Source organism: Diprion similis, chromosome 11 (assembly GCF_021155765.1).
Source record: "Diprion similis isolate iyDipSimi1 chromosome 11, iyDipSimi1.1, whole genome shotgun sequence".
In the NCBI taxonomy this organism is placed as follows: Eukaryota; Metazoa; Arthropoda; class Insecta; order Hymenoptera; family Diprionidae; genus Diprion; species Diprion similis.
The window spans coordinates 5,184,044-5,205,927 of NC_060115.1; the positions used below are offsets into that span (position 1 = coordinate 5,184,044).

Genomic DNA, 21,884 nt, shown 5'->3' on the forward strand with positions numbered 1-21,884 from the left:
ACAATTTCTATTGCAGTTGTACTGAGTAAAAATAAATTGAACTAATATACCAGAAAATGATAAATTCACACGCGATACATGAATAATTTCATGAATTTGATAATGACATGAAAAGTTAAATGGCTAGCAAATTGAAGGGAAGAAAAGAAGTAAAAAAAGGAAACAAAAAATCATTATGTTACAGATTGAACTACAACCTAGTCAAAAAGCAATGTTGAAATTATTAGAAAGGGGTTACATGCACTGATAATTATACATATTACCTATCATCATACAACAAGAAACATGCTTTTTTTGGAAAGACACTATTGCATCCAGTATAATTTACTCACATTAAGTGTGAAAAAATCTACTACACATATGCGTATGTACATTCTATTTAATGACTTTCAACATGTGCTTGAAGGTCTTCAAGAGTGAGGAAAGGTTTCTCGCACAAGAAGCAAACGTGAGCGTTACCATTATGCATATCGACATGTTCTGAAAGTTCTGCTTCAGTTTTAAATGTCTCATCACATATAGCGCAGAGAAATTCTTCGCGTATTATCGTCCGTTCTGCAGATTCTTTTTCCCATTTCGCTATAGCGAGCTCTTCTTCGTGAGACTGCATATGGAGGGCTAACAATACTTCGGATGTAAATCCGTTTGTACATTGCTCGCACTTAAACATCACCTCCAACTTTTTGTTATCACTTTCGCTTGTTATATTTATTAGATTTGGATTGTCGTCTTGGTCATCGCAAAGATGTTTTTCCACATGAGCTTCCAGGGCATCTTCATTCTCCAGCGAATCACCGCAAATTGCACATTGATATTCTTCTTTCCCGGAACCATTATCTTCTTCGCTTTCATCATTACAATGTTGCTGCAGATGGTCTTTTAGTATTTCTTGGTCTGTAAACTTTTTATCACAAACAAAACATGTGTATATCTCTGTGACTGTGGCAGGCATTTCTTTTTCACATTGCTCTATACTTGTGGTGTTCGAATCAGCTGCACGCTGAGCCACCGTTACTTGGGTACTAGTAACATTGGCTACTTTTTTAATACTTTCTCCACACTCAATATTGTCAATATTAAATTCTGATTCGTCGTGAGTCTCCAGGTGTGTGACTAACAACTTTTCTGTTCTGAAAGTTGAGTTACAAACGTAGCATTTGTGAAATTTCGCTGTTCGACAGGTGTGGATTCTAACTAATCTTGCGTCAACTACCTCGTGACATCGCTTGCAGCGCATCATACGTCGTTTCTTAGGTTTTGGAACAGTCTCAATAGATGAAACTGCCTGATGAGATTTGGTATGTTCTTCTTTCTCGTGTAAAGTAGCAAAACTTTGTTTACATGTATCGCATGAATATTTAGATTGAGTCGGCTCTTCCGCAATATTGCATTGACTTTCAAAATCTGTGGAAAACTTCACTCTCTTTGTTCCCAATTTATCAGTTACAGGCTGCAACGGTAAACTTTTGGTTGTTGTATCACATTCGACTGTTTCACAAATTGCCTTCTTAACTTGTTTAACATTAGACAAGTCATCAACATGTCCTTTGCGCAATGCGTTCAGAACTTCATCAGAAACGGAGAAGTTTTTACGACCTTTAGGACCACATAATTTTCTTCTTTGGGGTTCACTTGTGTTTGGAGATACAGAGATGGAATTTAAATTGTTGTCAATTTCTTTTGGAGTGGAAGTTACAGTTCGATCATCCGAATTCACATTATCATCAGATTCAATAGGCATTAGCTTGAACGTTCGATATTGTAGTGAAGAATTGTTTTCTCCATCGTTGTAAGTTACATTTTCATCTTCAGTGTAGGAGTTGTTAGATTTTTGACTTTCCATTGATGGAAGATTATTTATTTTATACCTTTTCATTACCTTGTTTATATCCAATCTCATTAGAATGACTTTAGGTTGGAATATTTTTGAACGCGTTGCTGCTTTGATGAAGGCTGGTGAAAAGGTTGATGATTTTTGATTGCGAAGTGTTGTTATCTTGCTTGGAGGGATTTTTCTCAATTTTAATGATGTCTCGATATTCTTTCTAATCGCCTTTTCTACAATTGCTTTCAGCTGCTGATCCAATGTTTGGAAAGAGTCTTTTGGTTTACTTTTCACTTCATCAATGCACGGTAGTACATCTTTATGCGATAACCTGTTCTTCATATCTTTTTCAACAAAAGCAGCTAACTCAGCCTGAACCCTTTGCAAGGCTTCTAATTCTGTCCCCTCAACTTCAATGTTCAAACACCTTTCAACATTTCTTTTGTCATCATTTTCAATTATTGTTTTCGGATTTATTCTTCGGAGTTGTACAGCATCGATGATATCTGTGTTACGCTCCTGACTGTTTTCATCTATGTTCGTACCATTATCGTCCAGAGAAGAGTTTTTCGAACCAGGTTTTATGTAATGATCTTCTGAGAGCACCAGTGTTGACGTTACAATGTAAGTAGAATTTCCAACTTCAATCTCGGATTTAATTGGTTGTGGGTTAAAGATCGATTGTGTGTAGGCTGGGCTATCATTACTTCCTTCCATTGTTCTAGATTGTGAACTCGGAACGTGTTCCTTCAATCCTGATTCGTTGAAAGTAGAGCTGTTCTCTTTTTCATTCGCAACTTCTTTTTCATTATTTGTTTCAGTACTGTTTTCGTTTCTTGCAGAGTTTCGCACATTCCTTGGATCGCTCGTGGGACCTTTCTCAAGCGTTATTTTCTTTTGATACCTTGTTTTGTGTTTGTTCAATCCGGAATCTGTTTGAGGAATTAAAATTGCATCGCTATCGTATTTAATACCGTATTCACCTTTCATATCTGTTTCTAAATTTTTCAAAGCTTTAGCTAATCTCCTTTGTTTCACAACTTCTTTATCCGCGTTTGTCTTTGCGCGAGCTTTTTGAACTGGTGATAATTTCGAGTCATTATCTGATATAATAGAATCAGTATCCGAAGCATATTTACCCGTAGCAGCCAGAAGAGCTTTTTTCCTTGCCACCCATCGTTTGGTCGATGCTCTTCGCTTTGCCGTAGTCCTACCACGTCTTCCTCCAAAATGTCTAATTCTCATAGGAATCAATGTAGGCTTTGGGTGGAGATCTAATTCCTGAGATTTGGATTCTACTTGATGATTTTTCTCGCTTTTGTCATGTTCACCCATTGATGATTTCTTATCTAGCATCGCTGTATCTTCTTTGAAGCTAGAAGTTATTGGATCATCCTCCGGTATAAACATGTCCTTTAATTCAGATTGATCAGTAACATATTCCACTCTTGTGAATTCTAGAGGTTCCACTGGAATATTGTTCTTCTTAAATTTTTTCTGTCAACAAAAAAATATCTGTTATTCAGCAGACAAGATTTTGATATACTAAACTAGACTACTAATTTCCACAATCACGCGATACGAAAGTAACTTGATTAAAAGTAACTGTGTTAAAATCAGGTTTTGAAATATCTGATAATTATAAAAGTGTGGAAAGTTGTAATTAGACATCAAGTTTAATTATGTTTACTAGTTCTTACTGCTTTTATAAGATAGGAAGTGATAAATAGGGAGTATTGGGAAACCTGAAATAAGGAGATGGAAATATAGAGGTCCCCCAGAAATGCAGAAATTAACAGCCGCAGCCGACTTGCGAGCAGCGTAAATATATGAGCATTACTTCACACCAAGCAACGATGCGGCTGCCAACTTGAGCGTAAATCTCCATCAAAATACCACTCACCGTGCCGGGGTTTTCAGACAAAGTTTCCGTTTCACTTGCTTGAAAATCATATTTTCTCTTAGAATTGTTAGATTCCAGCTGTAAGCGACGAATAGCTACTTTCAGTTTTAAAAAAATTATTTGGATACCTGTGAGTTGTACTCGAATCAGGTACGGCGATGTTTGAGTGTAGCGTTAAGCTTATTTTGATTGTTTTCATCAGCAAAATCGACGAGGTATGTCTGTTATTTCTGTGATATGGGTGAATAGATACTTACGGTGGAATCATTGATCTCGCTAGCATCCAAATGGGCGAGCAGCACTTCATTTGACTTGATGAATTGTTCCTTGAATTCGTTCCACATATCCAACTTGTACAAACAGAGGTGGCAGACTTTGTTAGGTAGGTCACCATCTTCCCGTATCTGTAGAAAGTTGAAGATTCATTTAAATTTGTCAATACGCATTCAGCGGGTACAGCCGCATTCCAGAAATGTAATCTAGTTAGTCAATATATACAACATACAATGATCGAGGTGCACTTGGTTATGTTCTCAACTTTTGGAAGCAGTGTATCTTCGAAAAGGTAACTCATGTAGCCCTCGTCTCCGAGGCAGAGACGACACTTCGTGTCCACGTCAAATATCTTTCGTTTATTTGACATTCTGCATTGATTTTGATCAAAAATTATAACCCCAATCTATCGCGTATTAAAATCGAGAATTAGACTGAAGTGACGCACTTGCGACGTGATGGCGGGGCGCTGCATCGTTTCTACAATCGACGCGCATCAGAGACGCGCCATCTTCGAATTTCAAAATTAAAACACCGGATGAAACCACAGCTATTACTCCGTATGCCAAACTATAATGCCTAAAAATTGAATGATGTATAATACACAAGTTTTTACTTCATATGATACTGGAATTTATGAAATTAATTCATTTGAGAATATTCATGTAACGGAATAGAAATGAGCTAGCAACCAACTTCAGCACTGAGTTCATTGTTGACACAATTAATCAAGTTGCGCAGAAACCAATATTAGCCTTCGCGCAGCTTCACGTCGAGAAACCAATGCGATGGAACTTTTATTTCATCATGCCGTGTGAACGCCGTATGGAATGAAGATTCGCTTGAAATGGAGTAACATGTGGCACAATAACCAATAGAAATCTCGCTTTTCCCGCGTTTGTGGTTGCGATCTTACCTTCGAAATAACCTCCTCAGAATTTCCTGATGTATCCGTACTTCATACAAGGCTGATTTCATCGTCCATAACCTCACCAGCACGCGTATAAGATTCGAATATTGCTAAAGCAAATCATGACAAGTAGTGTTCAACTTGCTAAAAGTAAAATCCCTTTTGTGCCAGGAACAAAGCCATCAATCCAGAATGCCCAGCTTCTCGTTTCGACGGGCGTTCCTTCATTGGACCATGTAATCGGTTTGTATATTTTCAAGGTTAATTCAAAAGTCAATAAACAGTTTTTTGAAACCGTATTATAATTACAGGTGGCGGTCTGCCCGTGGGAACGATCATCCTCATAGGTGAGTTCTGCCTTTTTGAATCATATTTCAGAGTCAAGATTAAGTATGATAATAACATTTTACAGAGGAGGATACCTATGGCAGCTATGGTAAAATTATTCTCAAATATTTCATGGCGGAGGGTGTTGTTTCTTCTCACCAGCTTCTTGTTGCATCCCAGAATATAAAACCGTCACAGCTGGTGGCTGAATTGCCAGCAGTTTCAGTCAACTCCATCACCTGTCCTCCACCACAGGATGAAAAAATGCAAATAGCTTGGAGATACCAAAACATGAGGAAAATCGATACCTCACCAATAGGAGGACAGCCTTTTGGACACTATTATGACCTCACTAAAACTATCGACAAGGATATTATAGAAGCAGCGAGCATCAAACACTGGGACGGATATGATGTGAGATACACAGCAGAATCTTTTGAAAACGATGCTTACGTTGATCTGCTGAAAACTATTCAGGAGAGCATAAAAGATGGCCAATTCTCAATTTCAAGTGAACCAGAAAAAAGAAATATTCTTCGGATAGCCATTCATTCCTTGGGTTCAAGACTCTGGTCGAATGAGAAAGAAGAAACTACAACCAGTGACCTTCTGAAATTTTTCTTCTGTCTAAAATCTCTTCTGAGGAACGCATATGCCGTTGCGATGGTTACCATTCCCGCTCATCACTTTGACAACTCCGTACGTTAACATATGTGCAGCCAAGTATAGACCATGGCTTCATTCAATTATGCTCATAACATTATTGTGCTCCTATTTGGAGTCTAAATAATATTTACATAATAAACTATTCCTTCATAGGACGCAGTGGTAGAGAGAATAGAACATTTGTCAGACATAGCATTGAGGCTGGAGTCATTCGCTGGATCAGCTAAAGAGGCAAATCCTATATTCAGTGATTACCACGGCCTGTTACACATCCGAAAGTTGGGAGCGTTGAATTCCTTGGCACCCCATTACCCAGAATCCATGGATCTTGCTTTTAAGCTTCGCCGGAAAAAATTCGTTGTTGAGGTACATGCACATAAGTTTGAACATTGCTTCGTCATTCAAATTAATGAATCGATTTTAGAATAGAGAACCGTTTGTTTCAGGTGCTACATCTACCACCGGAATTGCCAGGTACAGCTCAAAGGGAACAAGATGAAATTGTGCCATTAACTGGGGGCTGTAGCAGTGGGGCTGGAAAAAATCGATTAGACTTTTAAGGTGTTTACTTGAGTGTCGAAAATTGAAAGTTTCTGACATTGAGAAAAAATGTTCACTTTTTGTATATACTGATAATTTATCGAAACAGTTTTGGAAATCCTTCGGAGACGCTCTCGAGCTGAAAACAAGAAAAATGCTGAATAATAAACTATGAATAATACGTCTAAGACTGTGTGGAGGTTTTACAGCAAAAACTCTATGATATGAAAAAATTTTCCACTCGTCAGCTAACGTAATTGTCTACGTACAGGGAATGTCAACTTGTTCAGAAATACTCTGCTTCTGAATAATTATAAAGAACCTGAAGAAAATCAAATTCCGTACAAATGTTCTTTACAACTGTGCATTTTTGTTTTCCCGTTAGAAAAGCACATAACTATGTGCTGGAGAATAAATGACAAGGTTGAACTTTCAATTAGTTGTGGCTAAAACAAGAATCATTTTGCAATTTTAGAATTGTTTGTAAGGTTGGATTTGTCTGATGTGAACACGACAAAGATATATTTCGGTAAATATTCTTTCTCCGGTTGAATTTGAACTACAATTTGGAGATGCAAACCTTAGGCTTACAAAACATGACACCAGTAAAACCGATACTGATTGCTTACTTCTATGTGATTGTGAGCTTAGGGTCATGAGGATCAATTTGACAAGCGCTGTAATTAATTCATGATATGCTGAGATGAAAGAATTTTACAGAAGTAATCGGCTGAGCAAAGTCTAAACTCACTATGACCAACGGATCGGAAGTGATATCTTACGGAATTGGAGATGCTTCGTAAATCTTCATATTATTGAAATCAAGAACGGAACAATTTCGTCGTATTTTCAAAGCTGGTGGTCCTACTCTGTTTCGGGTGCCGATTTTGCGATCTTGTAAATGCTGCGTACAATTCTTTGAACCAGTAATCTCAAGTAATTTTGCAAGAAAATTGATTAGCCGCAGTCCCAATACGCTGCGAGCAACGGATCGGAAGTTACAGCCAAAAAACCGCAGATTTTCAGCGCTATTTATCTGCTGTTGGTCCGACGCTTTTTTAATGTGTTTTTCGAATTTCTGGGGTTCCAATTAGCCAAGTAACGGTCATACTAATCAATTTGGAGACCGAAGATTTTCGGCTCCAAAAATCGCAAAAAAAGTAAGGCAAACCCCTTTGGATTTGTGACGAAAATTTTGACGATTCCGAAATGTGCTGCAATGAATTCTTTCAGGCACTATTCCGACGTAATTTTGCAGGGGGAATCGATTGATCGCAGTCCCAATACGCTGCGAGCAACACCTGTAAAGTTACAGCCGAAAAACTCATGATTTTCGTCGTCATTTCTCTGCTGCTGGTCCTACGCTATTTTTGATGTGTTTTCTGAGTTCCTGGGCGTCGAATTAGTCTAGAAAACGTCATACGAATCGATTCCCAGACAAAAGATTTTTCGGCCAAAAAAAATCCAAGGCTAACCCCTTTGCATTTTTGGTGAAAATTTCGACGACTTTGAAAAGTGCTGCAATTAATTCTGTAGGGCACTATTCCGACGTAATTTTGCGAGAGAAATCGATTAAACGCAGTCCCAATACGCTGCGAGCAACACCTGTAAAGTTACAGCCGAAAAACTCATGATTTTCGTCGTCATTTCTCTGCTGCTGGTCCTACGCTATTTTTGATGTGTTTTCTGAGTTCCTGGGCGTCGAATTAGTCTAGAAAACGTCATACGAATCGATTCCCTGACAAAAGATTTTTCGGCCAAAAAAAATCCAAGGCTAACCCCTTTGCATTTTTGGTGAAAATTTCGACGACTTTGAAAAGTGCTGCAATTAATTCTGTAGGGCACTATTCCGACGTAATTTTGCGAGAGAAATCGATTAAACGCAGTCCCAATACGCTGCGAGCAACACCTGTAAAGTTACAGCCGAAAAACTCATGATTTTCGTCGTCATTTCTCTGCTGCTGGTCCTACGCTATTTTTGATGTGTTTTCTGAGTTCCTGGGCGTCGAATTAGTCTAGAAAACGTCATACGAATCGATTCCCAGACAAAAGATTTTTCGGCCAAAAAAAAATCCAAGGCTAACGCCTTTGCATTTTTGGTGAAAATTTCGACGACTTTGAAAAGTGCTGCAATTAATTCTGTAGGGCACTATTCCGACGTAATTTTGCGAGAGAAATCGATTAAACGCAGTCCCAATACGCTGCGAGCAACACCTGTGAAGTTACAGCCGAAAAACTCATGATTTTCGTCGTCATTTCTCTGCTGCTGGTCCTACGCTATTTTTGATGTGTTTTCTGAGTTCCTGGGCGTCGAATTAGTCTAGAAAACGTCATACGAATCGATTCCCAGACAAAAGATTTTTCGGCCAAAAAAAATCCAAGGCTAACCCCTTTGCATTTTTGGTGAAAATTTCGAAGACTTTGAAAAGTGCTGCAATTAATTCTGTAGGGCACTATTCCGACGTAATTTTGCGAGAGAAATCGATTAAACGCAGTCCCAATACGCTGCGAGCAACACCTGTAAAGTTACAGCCGAAAAACTCATGATTTTCGTCGTCATTTCTCTGCTGCTGGTCCTACGCTATTTTTGATGTGTTTTCTGAGTTCCTGGGCGTCGAATTAGTCTAGAAAACGTCATACGAATCGATTCCCAGACAAAAGATTTTTCGGCCAAAAAAAAATCCAAGGCTAACCCCTTTGCATTTTTGGTGAAAATTTCGACGACTTTGAAAAGTGCTGCAATTAATTCTGTAGGGCACTATTCCGACGTAATTTTGCGAGAGAAATCGATTAAACGCAGTCCCAATACGCTGCGAGCAACACCTGTAAAGTTACAGCCGAAAAACTCATGATTTTCGTCGTCATTTCTCTGCTGCTGGTCCTACGCTATTTTTGATGTGTTTTCTGAGTTCCTGGGCGTCGAATTAGTCTAGAAAACGTCATACGAATCGATTCCCAGACAAAAGATTTTTCGGCCAAAAAAAATCCAAGGCTAACCCCTTTGCATTTTTGGTGAAAATTTCGACGACTTTGAAAAGTGCTGCAATTAATTCTGTAGGGCACTATTCCGACGTAATTTTGCGAGAGAAATCGATTAAACGCAGTCCCAATACGCTGCGAGCAACACCTGTAAAGTTACAGCCGAAAAACTCATGATTTTCGTCGTCATTTCTCTGCTGCTGGTCCTACGCTATTTTTGATGTGTTTTCTAAGTTCCTGGGCGTCGAATTAGTCTAGGAAACGTCATACGAATCGATTCCCAGACAAAAGATTTTTCGGCCAAAAAAAAATCCAAGGCTAACCCCTTTGCATTTTTGGTGAAAATTTCGACGACTTTGAAAAGTGCTGCAATTAATTCTGTAGGGCACTATTCCGACGTAATTTTGCGAGAGAAATCGATTAAACGCAGTCCCAATACGCTGCGAGCAACACCTGTAAAGTTACAGCCGAAAAACTCATGATTTTCGTCGTCATTTCTCTGCTGCTGGTCCTACGCTATTTTTGATGTGTTTTCTGAGTTCCTGGGCGTCGAATTAGTCTAGAAAACGTCATACGAATCGATTCCCAGACAAAAGATTTTTCGGCCAAAAAAAATCCAAGGCTAACCCCTTTGCATTTTTGGTGAAAATTTCGACGACTTTGAAAAGTGCTGCAATTAATTCTGTAGGGCACTATTCCGACGTAATTTTGCGAGAGAAATCGATTAAACGCAGTCCCAATACGCTGCGAGCAACACCTGTAAAGTTACAGCCGAAAAACTCATGATTTTCGTCGTCATTTCTCTGCTGCTGGTCCTACGCTATTTTTGATGTGTTTTCTGAGTTCCTGGGCGTCGAATTAGTCTAGAAAACGTCATACGAATCGATTCCCAGACAAAAGATTTTTCGGCCAAAAAAAAATCCAAGGCTAACCCCTTTGCATTTTTGGTGGAAATTTCGACGACTTTGAAAAGTGCTGCAATTAATTCTGTAGGGCACTATTCCGACGTAATTTTGCGAGAGAAATCGATTAAACGCAGTCCCAATACGCTGCGAGCAACACCTGTAAAGTTACAGCCGAAAAACTCATGATTTTCGTCGTCATTTCTCTGCTGCTGGTCCTACGCTATTTTTGATGTGTTTTCTGAGTTCCTGGGCGTCGAATTAGTCTAGAAAACGTCATACGAATCGATTCCCAGACAAAAGATTTTTCGGCCAAAAAAAAATCCAAGGCTAACCCCTTTGCATTTTTGGTGAAAATTTCGACGACTTTGAAAAGTGCTGCAATTAATTCTGTAGGGCACTATTCCGACGTAATTTTGCGAGAGAAATCGATTAAACGCAGTCCCAATACGCTGCGAGCAACACCTGTAAAGTTACAGCCGAAAAACTCATGATTTTCGTCGTCATTTCTCTGCTGCTGGTCCTACGCTATTTTTGATGTGTTTTCTGAGTTCCTGGGCGTCGAATTAGTCTAGAAAACGTCATACGAATCGATTCCCAGACAAAAGATTTTTCGGCCAAAAAAAATCCAAGGCTAACCCCTTTGCATTTTTGGTGAAAATTTCGACGACTTTGAAAAGTGCTGCAATTAATTCTGTAGGGCACTGTTCCGACGTAATTTTGCGAGAGAAATCGATTAAACGCAGTCCCAATACGCTGCGAGCAACACCTGTAAAGTTACAGCCGAAAAACTCATGATTTTCGTCGTCATTTCTCTGCTGCTGGTCCTACGCTATTTTTGATGTGTTTTCTGAGTTCCTGGGCGTCGAATTAGTCTAGAAAACGTCATACGAATCGATTCCCAGACAAAAGATTTTTCGGCCAAAAAAAATCCAAGGCTAACCCCTTTGCATTTTTGGTGAAAATTTCGACGACTTTGAAAAGTGCTGCAATTAATTCTGTAGGGCACTATTCCGACGTAATTTTGCGAGAGAAATCGATTAAACGCAGTCCCAATACGCTGCGAGCAACACCTGTAAAGTTACAGCCGAAAAACTCATGATTTTCGTCGTCATTTCTCTGCTGCTGGTCCTACGCTATTTTTGATGTGTTTTCTGAGTTCCTGGGCGTCGAATTAGTCTAGAAAACGTCATACGAATCGATTCCCAGACAAAAGATTTTTCGGCCAAAAAAAATCCAAGGCTAACCCCTTTGCATTTTTGGTGAAAATTTCGACGACTTTGAAAAGTGCTGCAATTAATTCTGTAGGGCACTATTCCGACGTAATTTTGCGAGAGAAATCGATTAAACGCAGTCCCAATACGCTGCGAGCAACACCTGTAAAGTTACAGCCGAAAAACTCATGATTTTCGTCGTCATTTCTCTGCTGCTGGTCCTACGCTATTTTTGATGTGTTTTCTGAGTTCCTGGGCGTCGAATTAGTCTAGAAAACGTCATACGAATCGATTCCCAGACAAAAGATTTTTCGGCCAAAAAAAATCCAAGGCTAACCCCTTTGCATTTTTGGTGAAAATTTCGACGACTTTGAAAAGTGCTGCAATTAATTCTGTAGGGCACTATTCCGACGTAATTTTGCGAGAGAAATCGATCAAACGCAGTCCCAATACGCTGCGAGCAACACCTGTAAAGTTACAGCCGAAAAACTCATGATTTTCGTCGTCATTTCTCTGCTGCTGGTCCTACGCTATTTTTGATGTGTTTTCTGAGTTCCTGGGCGTCGAATTAGTCTAGAAAACGTCATACGAATCGATTCCCAGACAAAAGATTTTTCGGCCAAAAAAAATCCAAGGCTAACCCCTTTGCATTTTTGGTGAAAATTTCGACGACTTTGAAAAGTGCTGCAATTAATTCTGTAGGGCACTATTCCGACGTAATTTTGCGAGAGAAATCGATTAAACGCAGTCCCAATACGCTGCGAGCAACACCTGTAAAGTTACAGCCGAAAAACTCATGATTTTCGTCGTCATTTCTCTGCTGCTGGTCCTACGCTATTTTTGATGTGTTTTCTGAGTTCCTGGGCGTCGAATTAGTCTAGAAAACGTCATACGAATCGATTCCCAGACAAAAGATTTTTCGGCCAAAAAAAATCCAAGGCTAACCCCTTTGCATTTTTGGTGAAAATTTCGACGACTTTGAAAAGTGCTGCAATTAATTCTGTAGGGCACTGTTCCGACGTAATTTTGCGAGAGAAATCGATTAAACGCAGTCCCAATACGCTGCGAGCAACACCTGTAAAGTTACAGCCGTAAAACTAATGATTTTCGTCGTCATTTCTCTGCTGCTGGTCCTACGCTATTTTTGATGTGTTTTCTGAGTTCCTGGGCGTCGAATTAGTCTAGAAAACGTTATACGAATCGATTCCCAGACAAAAGATTTTTCGGCCAAAAAAAATCCAAGGCTAACCCCTTTGCATTTTTGGTGAAAATTTCGACGACTTTGAAAAGTGCTGCAATTAATTCTGTAGGGCACTATTCCGACGTAATTTTGCGAGAGAAATCGATTAAACGCAGTCCCAATACGCTGCGAGCAACACCTGTAAAGTTACAGCCGTAAAACTAATGATTTTCGTCGTCATTTCTCTGCTGCTGGTCCTACGCTATTTTTGATGTGTTTTCTGAGTTCCTGGGCGTCGAATTAGTCTAGAAAACGTCATACGAATCGATTCCCAGACAAAAGATTTTTCGGCCAAAAAAAATCCAAGGCTAACCCCTTTGCATTTTTGGTGAAAATTTCGACGACTTTGAAAAGTGCTGCAATTAATTCTGTAGGGCACTATTCCGACGTAATTTTGCGAGAGAAATCGATTAAACGCAGTCCCAATACGCTGCGAGCAACACCTGTAAAGTTACAGCCGAAAAACTCATGATTTTCGTCGTCATTTCTCTGCTGCTGGTCCTACGCTATTTTTGATGTGTTTTCTGAGTCCCTGGGCGTCGAATTAGTCTAGAAAACGTCATACGAATCGATTCCCAGACAAAAGATTTTTCGGCCAAAAAAAATCCAAGGCTAACCCCTTTGCATTTTTGGTGAAAATTTCGACGACTTTGAAAAGTGCTGCAATTAATTCTGTAGGGCACTATTCCGACGTAATTTTGCGAGAGAAATCGATTAAACGCAGTCCCAATACGCTGCGAGCAACACCTGTAAAGTTACAGCCGAAAAACTCATGATTTTCGTCGTCATTTCTCTGCTGCTGGTCCTACGCTATTTTTGATGTGTTTTCTGAGTTCCTGGGCGTCGAATTAGTCTAGAAAACGTCATACGAATCGATTCCCAGACAAAAGATTTTTCGGCCAAAAAAAAATCCAAGGCTAACCCCTTTGCATTTTTGGTGAAAATTTCGACGACTTTGAAAAGTGCTGCAATTAATTCTGTAGGGCACTATTCCGACGTAATTTTGCGAGAGAAATCGATTAAACGCAGTCCCAATACGCTGCGAGCAACACCTGTAAAGTTACAGCCGAAAAACTCATGATTTTCGTCGTCATTTCTCTGCTGCTGGTCCTACGCTATTTTTGATGTGTTTTCTGAGTTCCTGGGCGTCGAATTAGTCTAGAAAACGTCATACGAATCGATTCCCAGACAAAAGATTGTTCGGCCAAAAAAAATCCAAGGCTAACCCCTTTGCATTTTTGGTGAAAATTTCGACGACTTTGAAAAGTGCTGCAATTAATTCTGTAGGGCACTATTCCGACGTAATTTTGCGAGAGAAATCGATTAAACGCAGTCCCAATACGCTGCGAGCAACACCTGTAAAGTTACAGCCGAAAAACTCATGATTTTCGTCGTCATTTCTCTGCTGCTGGTCCTACGCTATTTTTGATGTGTTTTCTGAGTTCCTGGGCGTCGAATTAGTCTAGAAAACGTCATACGAATCGATTCCCAGACAAAAGATTTTTCGGCCAAAAAAAATCCAAGGCTAACCCCTTTGCATTTTTGGTGAAAATTTCGACGACTTTGAAAAGTGCTGCAATTAATTCTGTAGGGCACTATTCCGACGTAATTTTGCGAGAGAAATCGATTAAACGCAGTCCCAATACGCTGCGAGCAACACCTGTAAAGTTACAGCCGAAAAACTCATGATTTTCGTCGTCATTTCTCTGCTGCTGGTCCTACGCTATTTTTGATGTGTTTTCTGAGTTCCTGGGCGTCGAATTAGTCTAGAAAACGTCATACGAATCGATTCCCAGACAAAAGATTGTTCGGCCAAAAAAAATCCAAGGCTAACCCCTTTGCATTTTTGGTGAAAATTTCGACGACTTTGAAAAGTGCTGCAATTAATTCTGTAGGGCACTATTCCGACGTAATTTTGCGAGAGAAATCGATTAAACGCAGTCCCAATACGCTGCGAGCAACACCTGTAAAGTTACAGCCGAAAAACTCATGATTTTCGTCGTCATTTCTCTGCTGCTGGTCCTACGCTATTTTTGATGTGTTTTCTGAGTTCCTGGGCGTCGAATTAGTCTAGAAAACGTCATACGAATCGATTCCCAGACAAAAGATTTTTCGGCCAAAAAAAATCCAAGGCTAACCCCTTTGCATTTTTGGTGAAAATTTCGACGACTTTGAAAAGTGCTGCAATTAATTCTGTAGGGCACTATTCCGACGTAATTTTGCGAGAGAAATCGATCAAACGCAGTCCCAATACGCTGCGAGCAACACCTGTAAAGTTACAGCCGAAAAACTCATGATTTTCGTCGTCATTTCTCTGCTGCTGGTCCTACGCTATTTTTGATGTGTTTTCTGAGTTCCTGGGCGTCGAATTAGTCTAGAAAACGTCATACGAATCGATTCCCAGACAAAAGATTTTTCGGCCAAAAAAAATCCAAGGCTAACCCCTTTGCATTTTTGGTGAAAATTTCGACGACTTTGAAAAGTGCTGCAATTAATTCTGTAGGGCACTATTCCGACGTAATTTTGCGAGAGAAATCGATTAAACGCAGTCCCAATACGCTGCGAGCAACACCTGTAAAGTTACAGCCGAAAAACTCATGATTTTCGTCGTCATTTCTCTGCTGCTGGTCCTACGCTATTTTTGATGTGTTTTCTGAGTTCCTGGGCGTCGAATTAGTCTAGAAAACGTCATACGAATCGATTCCCAGACAAAAGATTTTTCGGCCAAAAAAAATCCAAGGCTAACCCCTTTGCATTTTTGGTGAAAATTTCGACGACTTTGAAAAGTGCTGCAATTAATTCTGTAGGGCACTATTCCGACGTAATTTTGCGAGAGAAATCGATTGAACGCAGTCCCAATACGCTGCGAGCAACACCTGTAAAGTTACAGCCGAAAAACTCATGATTTTCGTCGTCATTTCTCTGCTGCTGGTCCTACGCTATTTTTGATGTGTTTTCTGAGTTCCTGGGCGTCGAATTAGTCTAGAAAACGTCATACGAATCGATTCCGGGACAAAAGATTTTTCGGCCAAAAAAAATCCAAGGCTAACCCCTTTGCATTTTTGGTGAAAATTTCGACGACTTTGAAAAGTGCTGCAATTAATTCTGTAGGGCACTGTTCCGACGTAATTTTGCGAGAGAAATCGATTAAACGCAGTCCCAATACGCTGCGAGCAACACCTGTAAAGTTACAGCCGAAAAACTCATGATTTTCGTCGTCATTTCTCTGCTGCTGGTCCTACGCTATTTTTGATGTGTTTTTTGAGTTCCTGGGCGTCGAATTAGTCTGGAAAACGTCATACGAATCGATTCCCAGACAAAAGATTTTTCGGCCAAAAAAAATCCAAGGCTAACCCCTTTGCATTTTTGGTGAAAATTTCGACGACTTTGAAAAGTGCTGCAATTAATTCTGTAGGGCACTATTCCGACGTAATTTTGCGAGAGAAATCGATTAAACGCAGTCCCAATACGCTGCGAGCAACACCTGTAAAGTTACAGCCGAAAAACTCATGATTTTCGTCGTCATTTCTCTGCTGCTGGTCCTACGCTATTTTTGATGTGTTTTTTGAGTTCCTGGGCGTCGAATTAGTCTAGAAAACGTCATACGAATCGATTCCGGGACAAAAGATTTTTCGGCCAAAAAAAATCCAAGGCTAACCCCTTTGCATTTTTGGTGGAAATTTCGACGACTTTGAAAAGTGCTGCAATTAATTCTGTAGGGCACTATTCCGACGTAATTTTGCGAGAGAAATCGATTAAACGCAGTCCCAATACGCTGCGAGCAACACCTGTAAAGTTACAGCCGAAAAACTCATGATTTTCGTCGTCATTTCTCTGCTGCTGGTCCTACGCTATTTTTGATGTGTTTTCTGAGTTCCTGGGCGTCGAATTAGTCTAGAAAACGTCATACGAATCGATTCCCAGACAAAAGATTTTTCGGCCAAAAAAAATCCAAGGCTAACCCCTTTGCATTTTTGGTGAAAATTTCGACGACTTTGAAAAGTGCTGCAATTAATTCTGTAGGGCACTGTTCCGACGTAATTTTGCGAGAGAAATCGATTAAACGCAGTCCCAATACGCTGCGAGCAACACCTGTAAAGTTACAGCCGAAAAACTCATGATTTTCGTCGTCATTTCTCTGCTGCTGGTCCTACGCTATTTTTGATGTGTTTTCTGAGTTCCTGGGCGTCGAATTAGTCTGGAAAACGTCATACGAATCGATTCCCAGACAAAAGATTTTTCGGCCAAAAAAAATCCAAGGCTAACCCCTTTGCATTTTTGGTGAAAATTTCGACGACTTTGAAAAGTGCTGCAATTAATTCTGTAGGGCACTATTCCGACGTAATTTTGCGAGAGAAATCGATTAAACGCAGTCCCAATACGCTGCGAGCAACACCTGTAAAGTTACAGCCGAAAAACTCATGATTTTCGTCGTCATTTCTCTGCTGCTGGTCCTACGCTATTTTTGATGTGTTTTCTGAGTTCCTGGGCGTCGAATTAGTCTAGAAAACGTCATACGAATCGATTCCCAGACAAAAGATTTTTCGGCCAAAAAAAATCCAAGGCTAACCCCTTTGCATTTTTGGTGAAAATTTCGACGACTTTGAAAAGTGCTGCAATTAATTCTGTAGGGCACTATTCCGACGTAATTTTGCGAGAGAAATCGATTAAACGCAGTCCCAATACGCTGCGAGCAACACCTGTAAAGTTACAGCCGAAAAACTCATGATTTTCGTCGTCATTTCTCTGCTGCTGGTCCTACGCTATTTTTGATGTGTTTTCTGAGTTCCTGGGCGTCGAATTAGTCTAGAAAACGTCATACGAATCGATTCCCAGACAAAAGATTTTTCGGCCAAAAAAAATCCAAGGCTAACCCCTTTGCATTTTTGGTGAAAATTTCGACGACTTTGAAAAGTGCTGCAATTAATTCTGTAGGGCACTGTTCCGACGTAATTTTGCGAGAGAAATCGATTAAACGCAGTCCCAATACGCTGCGAGCAACACCTGTAAAGTTACAGCCGAAAAACTCATGATTTTCGTCGTCATTTCTCTGCTGCTGGTCCTACGCTATTTTTGATGTGTTTTCTGAGTTCCTGGGCGTCGAATTAGTCTAGAAAACGTCATACGAATCGATTCCCAGACAAAAGATTTTTCGGCCAAAAAAAATCCAAGGCTAACCCCTTTGCATTTTTGGTGACAATTTCGACGACTTTGAAAAGTGCTGCAATTAATTCTGTAGGGCACTATTCCGACGTAATTTTGCGAGAGAAATCGATCAAACGCAGTCCCAATACGCTGCGAGCAACACCTGTAAAGTTACAGCCGAAAAACTCATGATTTTCGTCGTCATTTCTCTGCTGCTGGTCCTACGCTATTTTTGATGTGTTTTCTGAGTTCTTGGGCGTCGAATTAGTCTAGAAAACGTCATACGAATCGATTCCCAGACAAAAGATTTTTCGGCCAAAAAAAATCCAAGGCTAACCCCTTTGCATTTTTGGTGAAAATTTCGACGACTTTGAAAAGTGCTGCAATTAATTCTGTAGGGCACTGTTCCGACGTAATTTTGCGAGAGAAATCGATTAAACGCAGTCCCAATACGCTGCGAGCAACACCTGTAAAGTTACAGCCGAAAAACTCATGATTTTCGTCGTCATTTCTCTGCTGCTGGTCCTACGCTATTTTTGATGTGTTTTCTGAGTTCCTGGGCGTCGAATTAGTCTGGAAAACGTCATACGAATCGATTCCCAGACAAAAGATTTTTCGGCCAAAAAAAATCCAAGGCTAACCCCTTTGCATTTTTGGTGAAAATTTCGACGACTTTGAAAAGTGCTGCAATTAATTCTGTAGGGCACTATTCCGACGTAATTTTGCGAGAGAAATCGATTAAACGCAGTCCCAATACGCTGCGAGCAACACCTGTAAAGTTACAGCCGAAAAACTCATGATTTTCGTCGTCATTTCTCTGCTGCTGGTCCTACGCTATTTTTGATGTGTTTTCTGAGTTCCTGGGCGTCGAATTAGTCTAGAAAACGTCATACGAATCGATTCCCAGACAAAAGATTGTTCGGCCAAAAAAAATCCAAGGCTAACCCCTTTGCATTTTTGGTGAAAATTTCGACGACTTTGAAAAGTGCTGCAATTAATTCTGTAGGGCACTATTCCGACGTAATTTTGCGAGAGAAATCGATTAAACGCAGTCCCAATACGCTGCGAGCAACACCTGTAAAGTTACAGCCGAAAAACTCATGATTTTCGTCGTCATTTCTCTGCTGCTGGTCCTACGCTATTTTTGATGTGTTTTCTGAGTTCCTGGGCGTCGAATTAGTCTAGAAAACGTCATACGAATCGATTCCCAGACAAAAGATTTTTCGGCCAAAAAAAATCCAAGGCTAACCCCTTTGCATTTTTGGTGAAAATTTCGACGACTTTGAAAAGTGCTGCAATTAATTCTGTAGGGCACTATTCCGACGTAATTTTGCGAGAGAAATCGATTAAACGCAGTCCCAATACGCTGCGAGCAACACCTGTAAAGTTACAGCCGAAAAACTCATGATTTTCGTCGTCATTTCTCTGCTGCTGGTCCTACGCTATTTTTGATGTGTTTTCTGAGTTCCTGGGCGTCGAATTAGTCTAGAAAACGTCATACGAATCGATTCCCAGACAAAAGATTTTTCGGCCAAAAAAAATCCAAGGCTAACCCCTTTGCATTTTTGGTGAAAATTTCGACGACTTTGAAAAGTGCTGCAATTAATTCTGTAGGGCACTATTCCGACGTAATTTTGCGAGAGAAATCGATCAAACGCAGTCCCAATACGCTGCGAGCAACACCTGTAAAGTTACAGCCGAAAAACTCATGATTTTCGTCGTCATTTCTCTGCTGCTGGTCCTACGCTATTTTTGATGTGTTTTCTGAGTTCCTGGGCGTCGAATTAGTCTAGAAAACGTCATACGAATCGATTCCCAGACAAAAGATTTTTCGGCCAAAAAAAATCCAAGGCTAACCCCTTTGCATTTTTGGTGAAAATTTCGACGACTTTGAAAAGTGCTGCAATTAATTCTGTAGGGCACTATTCCGACGTAATTTTGCGAGAGAAATCGATTAAACGCAGTCCCAATACGCTGCGAGCAACACCTGTAAAGTTACAGCCGAAAAACTCATGATTTTCGTCGTCATTTCTCTGCTGCTGGTCCTACGCTATTTTTGATGTGTTTTCTGAGTTCCTGGGCGTCGAATTAGTCTAGAAAACGTCATACGAATCGATTCCCAGACAAAAGATTTTTCGGCCAAAAAAAATCCAAGGCTAACCCCTTTGCATTTTTGGTGAAAATTTCGACGACTTTGAAAAGTGCTGCAATTAATTCTGTAGGGCACTATTCCGACGTAATTTTGCGAGAGAAATCGATTGAACGCAGTCCCAATACGCTGCGAGCAACACCTGTAAAGTTACAGCCGAAAAACTCATGATTTTCGTCGTCATTTCTCTGCTGCTGGTCCTACGCTATTTTTGATGTGTTTTCTGAGTTCCTGGGCGTCGAATTAGTCTAGAAAACGTCATACGAATCGATTCCGGGACAAAAGATTTTTCGGCCAAAAAAAATCCAAGGCTAACCCCTTTGCATTTTTGGTGAAAATTTCGACGACTTTGAAAAGTGCTGCAATTAATTCTGTAGGGCACTGTCTCGACGTAATTTTGCGAAAGAAATCGATTAAACGCAGTCCCAATACGCTGCGAGCAACACCTGTAAAGTTACAGCCGAAAAACTCATGATTTTCGTCGTCATTTCTCTGCTGCTGGTCCTACGCTATTTTTGATGTGTTTTTTGAGTTCCTGGGCGTCGAATTAGTCTGGAAAACGTCATACGAATCGATTCCCAGACAAAAGATTTTTCGGCCAAAAAAAATCCAAGGCTAACCCCTTTGCATTTTTGGTGAAAATTTCGACGACTTTGAAAAGTGCTGCAATTAATTCTGTAGGGCACTATTCCGACGTAATTTTGCGAGAGAAATCGATTAAACGCAGTCCCAATACGCTGCGAGCAACACCTGTAAAGTTACAGCCGAAAAACTCATGATTTTCGTCGTCATTTCTCTGCTGCTGGTCCTACGCTATTTTTGATGTGTTTTTTGAGTTCCTGGGCGTCGAATTAGTCTAGAAAACGTCATACGAATCGATTCCGGGACAAAAGATTTTTCGGCCAAAAAAAATCCAAGGCTAACCCCTTTGCATTTTTGGTGGAAATTTCGACGACTTTGAAAAGTGCTGCAATTAATTCTGTAGGGCACTATTCCGACGTAATTTTGCGAGAGAAATCGATTAAACGCAGTCCCAATACGCTGCGAGCAACACCTGTAAAGTTACAGCCGAAAAACTCATGATTTTCGTCGTCATTTCTCTGCTGCTGGTCCTACGCTATTTTTGATGTGTTTTCTGAGTTCCTGGGCGTCGAATTAGTCTAGAAAACGTCATACGAATCGATTCCCAGACAAAAGATTTTTCGGCCAAAAAAAATCCAAGGCTAACCCCTTTGCATTTTTGGTGAAAATTTCGACGACTTTGAAAAGTGCTGCAATTAATTCTGTAGGGCACTGTTCCGACGTAATTTTGCGAGAGAAATCGATTAAACGCAGTCCCAATACGCTGCGAGCAACACCTGTAAAGTTACAGCCGAAAAACTCATGATTTTCGTCGTCATTTCTCTGCTGCTGGTCCTACGCTATTTTTGATGTGTTTTCTGAGTTCCTGGGCGTCGAATTAGTCTAGGAAACGTCATACGAATCGATTCCCAGACAAAAGATTTTTCGGCCAAAAAAAATCCAAGGCTAACCCCTTTGCATTTTTGGTGAAAATTTCGACGACTTTGAAAAGTGCTGCAATTAATTCTGTAGGGCACTATTCCGACGTAATTTTGCGAGAGAAATCGATTAAACGCAGTCCCAATACGCTGCGAGCAACACCTGTAAAGTTACAGCCGAAAAACTCATGATTTTTGTCGTCATTTCTCTGCTGCTGGTCCTACGCTATTTTTGATGTGTTTTCTGAGTTCCTGGGCGTCGAATTAGTCTAGAAAACGTCATACGAATCGATTCCCAGACAAAAGATTTTT

The 21,884-nt window shown here is 40.3% G+C and overlaps 2 protein-coding genes across 3 annotated transcripts; one reads left to right on the forward strand and one right to left on the reverse strand.

Annotated features, from left to right (window-relative positions):
• LOC124412287 lies at positions 1-4,453 on the reverse strand. 2 transcript variants are annotated; one of them, XM_046892033.1, is made up of 5 exons: positions 4,234-4,453; positions 3,986-4,132; positions 3,729-3,806; positions 2,965-3,322; positions 1-2,757 (listed from the first exon to the last, which is right to left on the reverse strand). In XM_046892033.1, the coding sequence occupies exons 1-5, from the start codon at positions 4,369-4,371 to the stop codon at positions 380-382; spliced, it is 3,099 nt and encodes a 1,032-aa protein (XP_046747989.1). In that variant the 5' UTR covers positions 4,372-4,453; the 3' UTR covers positions 1-379. The 2 variants fall into 2 exon arrangements, with proteins under 2 accessions (XP_046747989.1, XP_046747988.1); XM_046892032.1 differs by having other exon boundaries at positions 1-3,322.
• Positions 4,454-4,780: 327 nt separating this feature from the next.
• On the forward strand, positions 4,781-6,625 carry LOC124412345 (elongator complex protein 4). The gene is made up of 5 exons (XM_046892135.1): positions 4,781-5,154; positions 5,223-5,258; positions 5,324-5,937; positions 6,058-6,270; positions 6,351-6,625. The coding sequence occupies exons 1-5, from the start codon at positions 5,034-5,036 to the stop codon at positions 6,462-6,464; spliced, it is 1,098 nt and encodes a 365-aa protein (XP_046748091.1). The 5' UTR covers positions 4,781-5,033; the 3' UTR covers positions 6,465-6,625.
• The last annotated feature ends 15,259 nt before the right edge of the window (positions 6,626-21,884 follow it).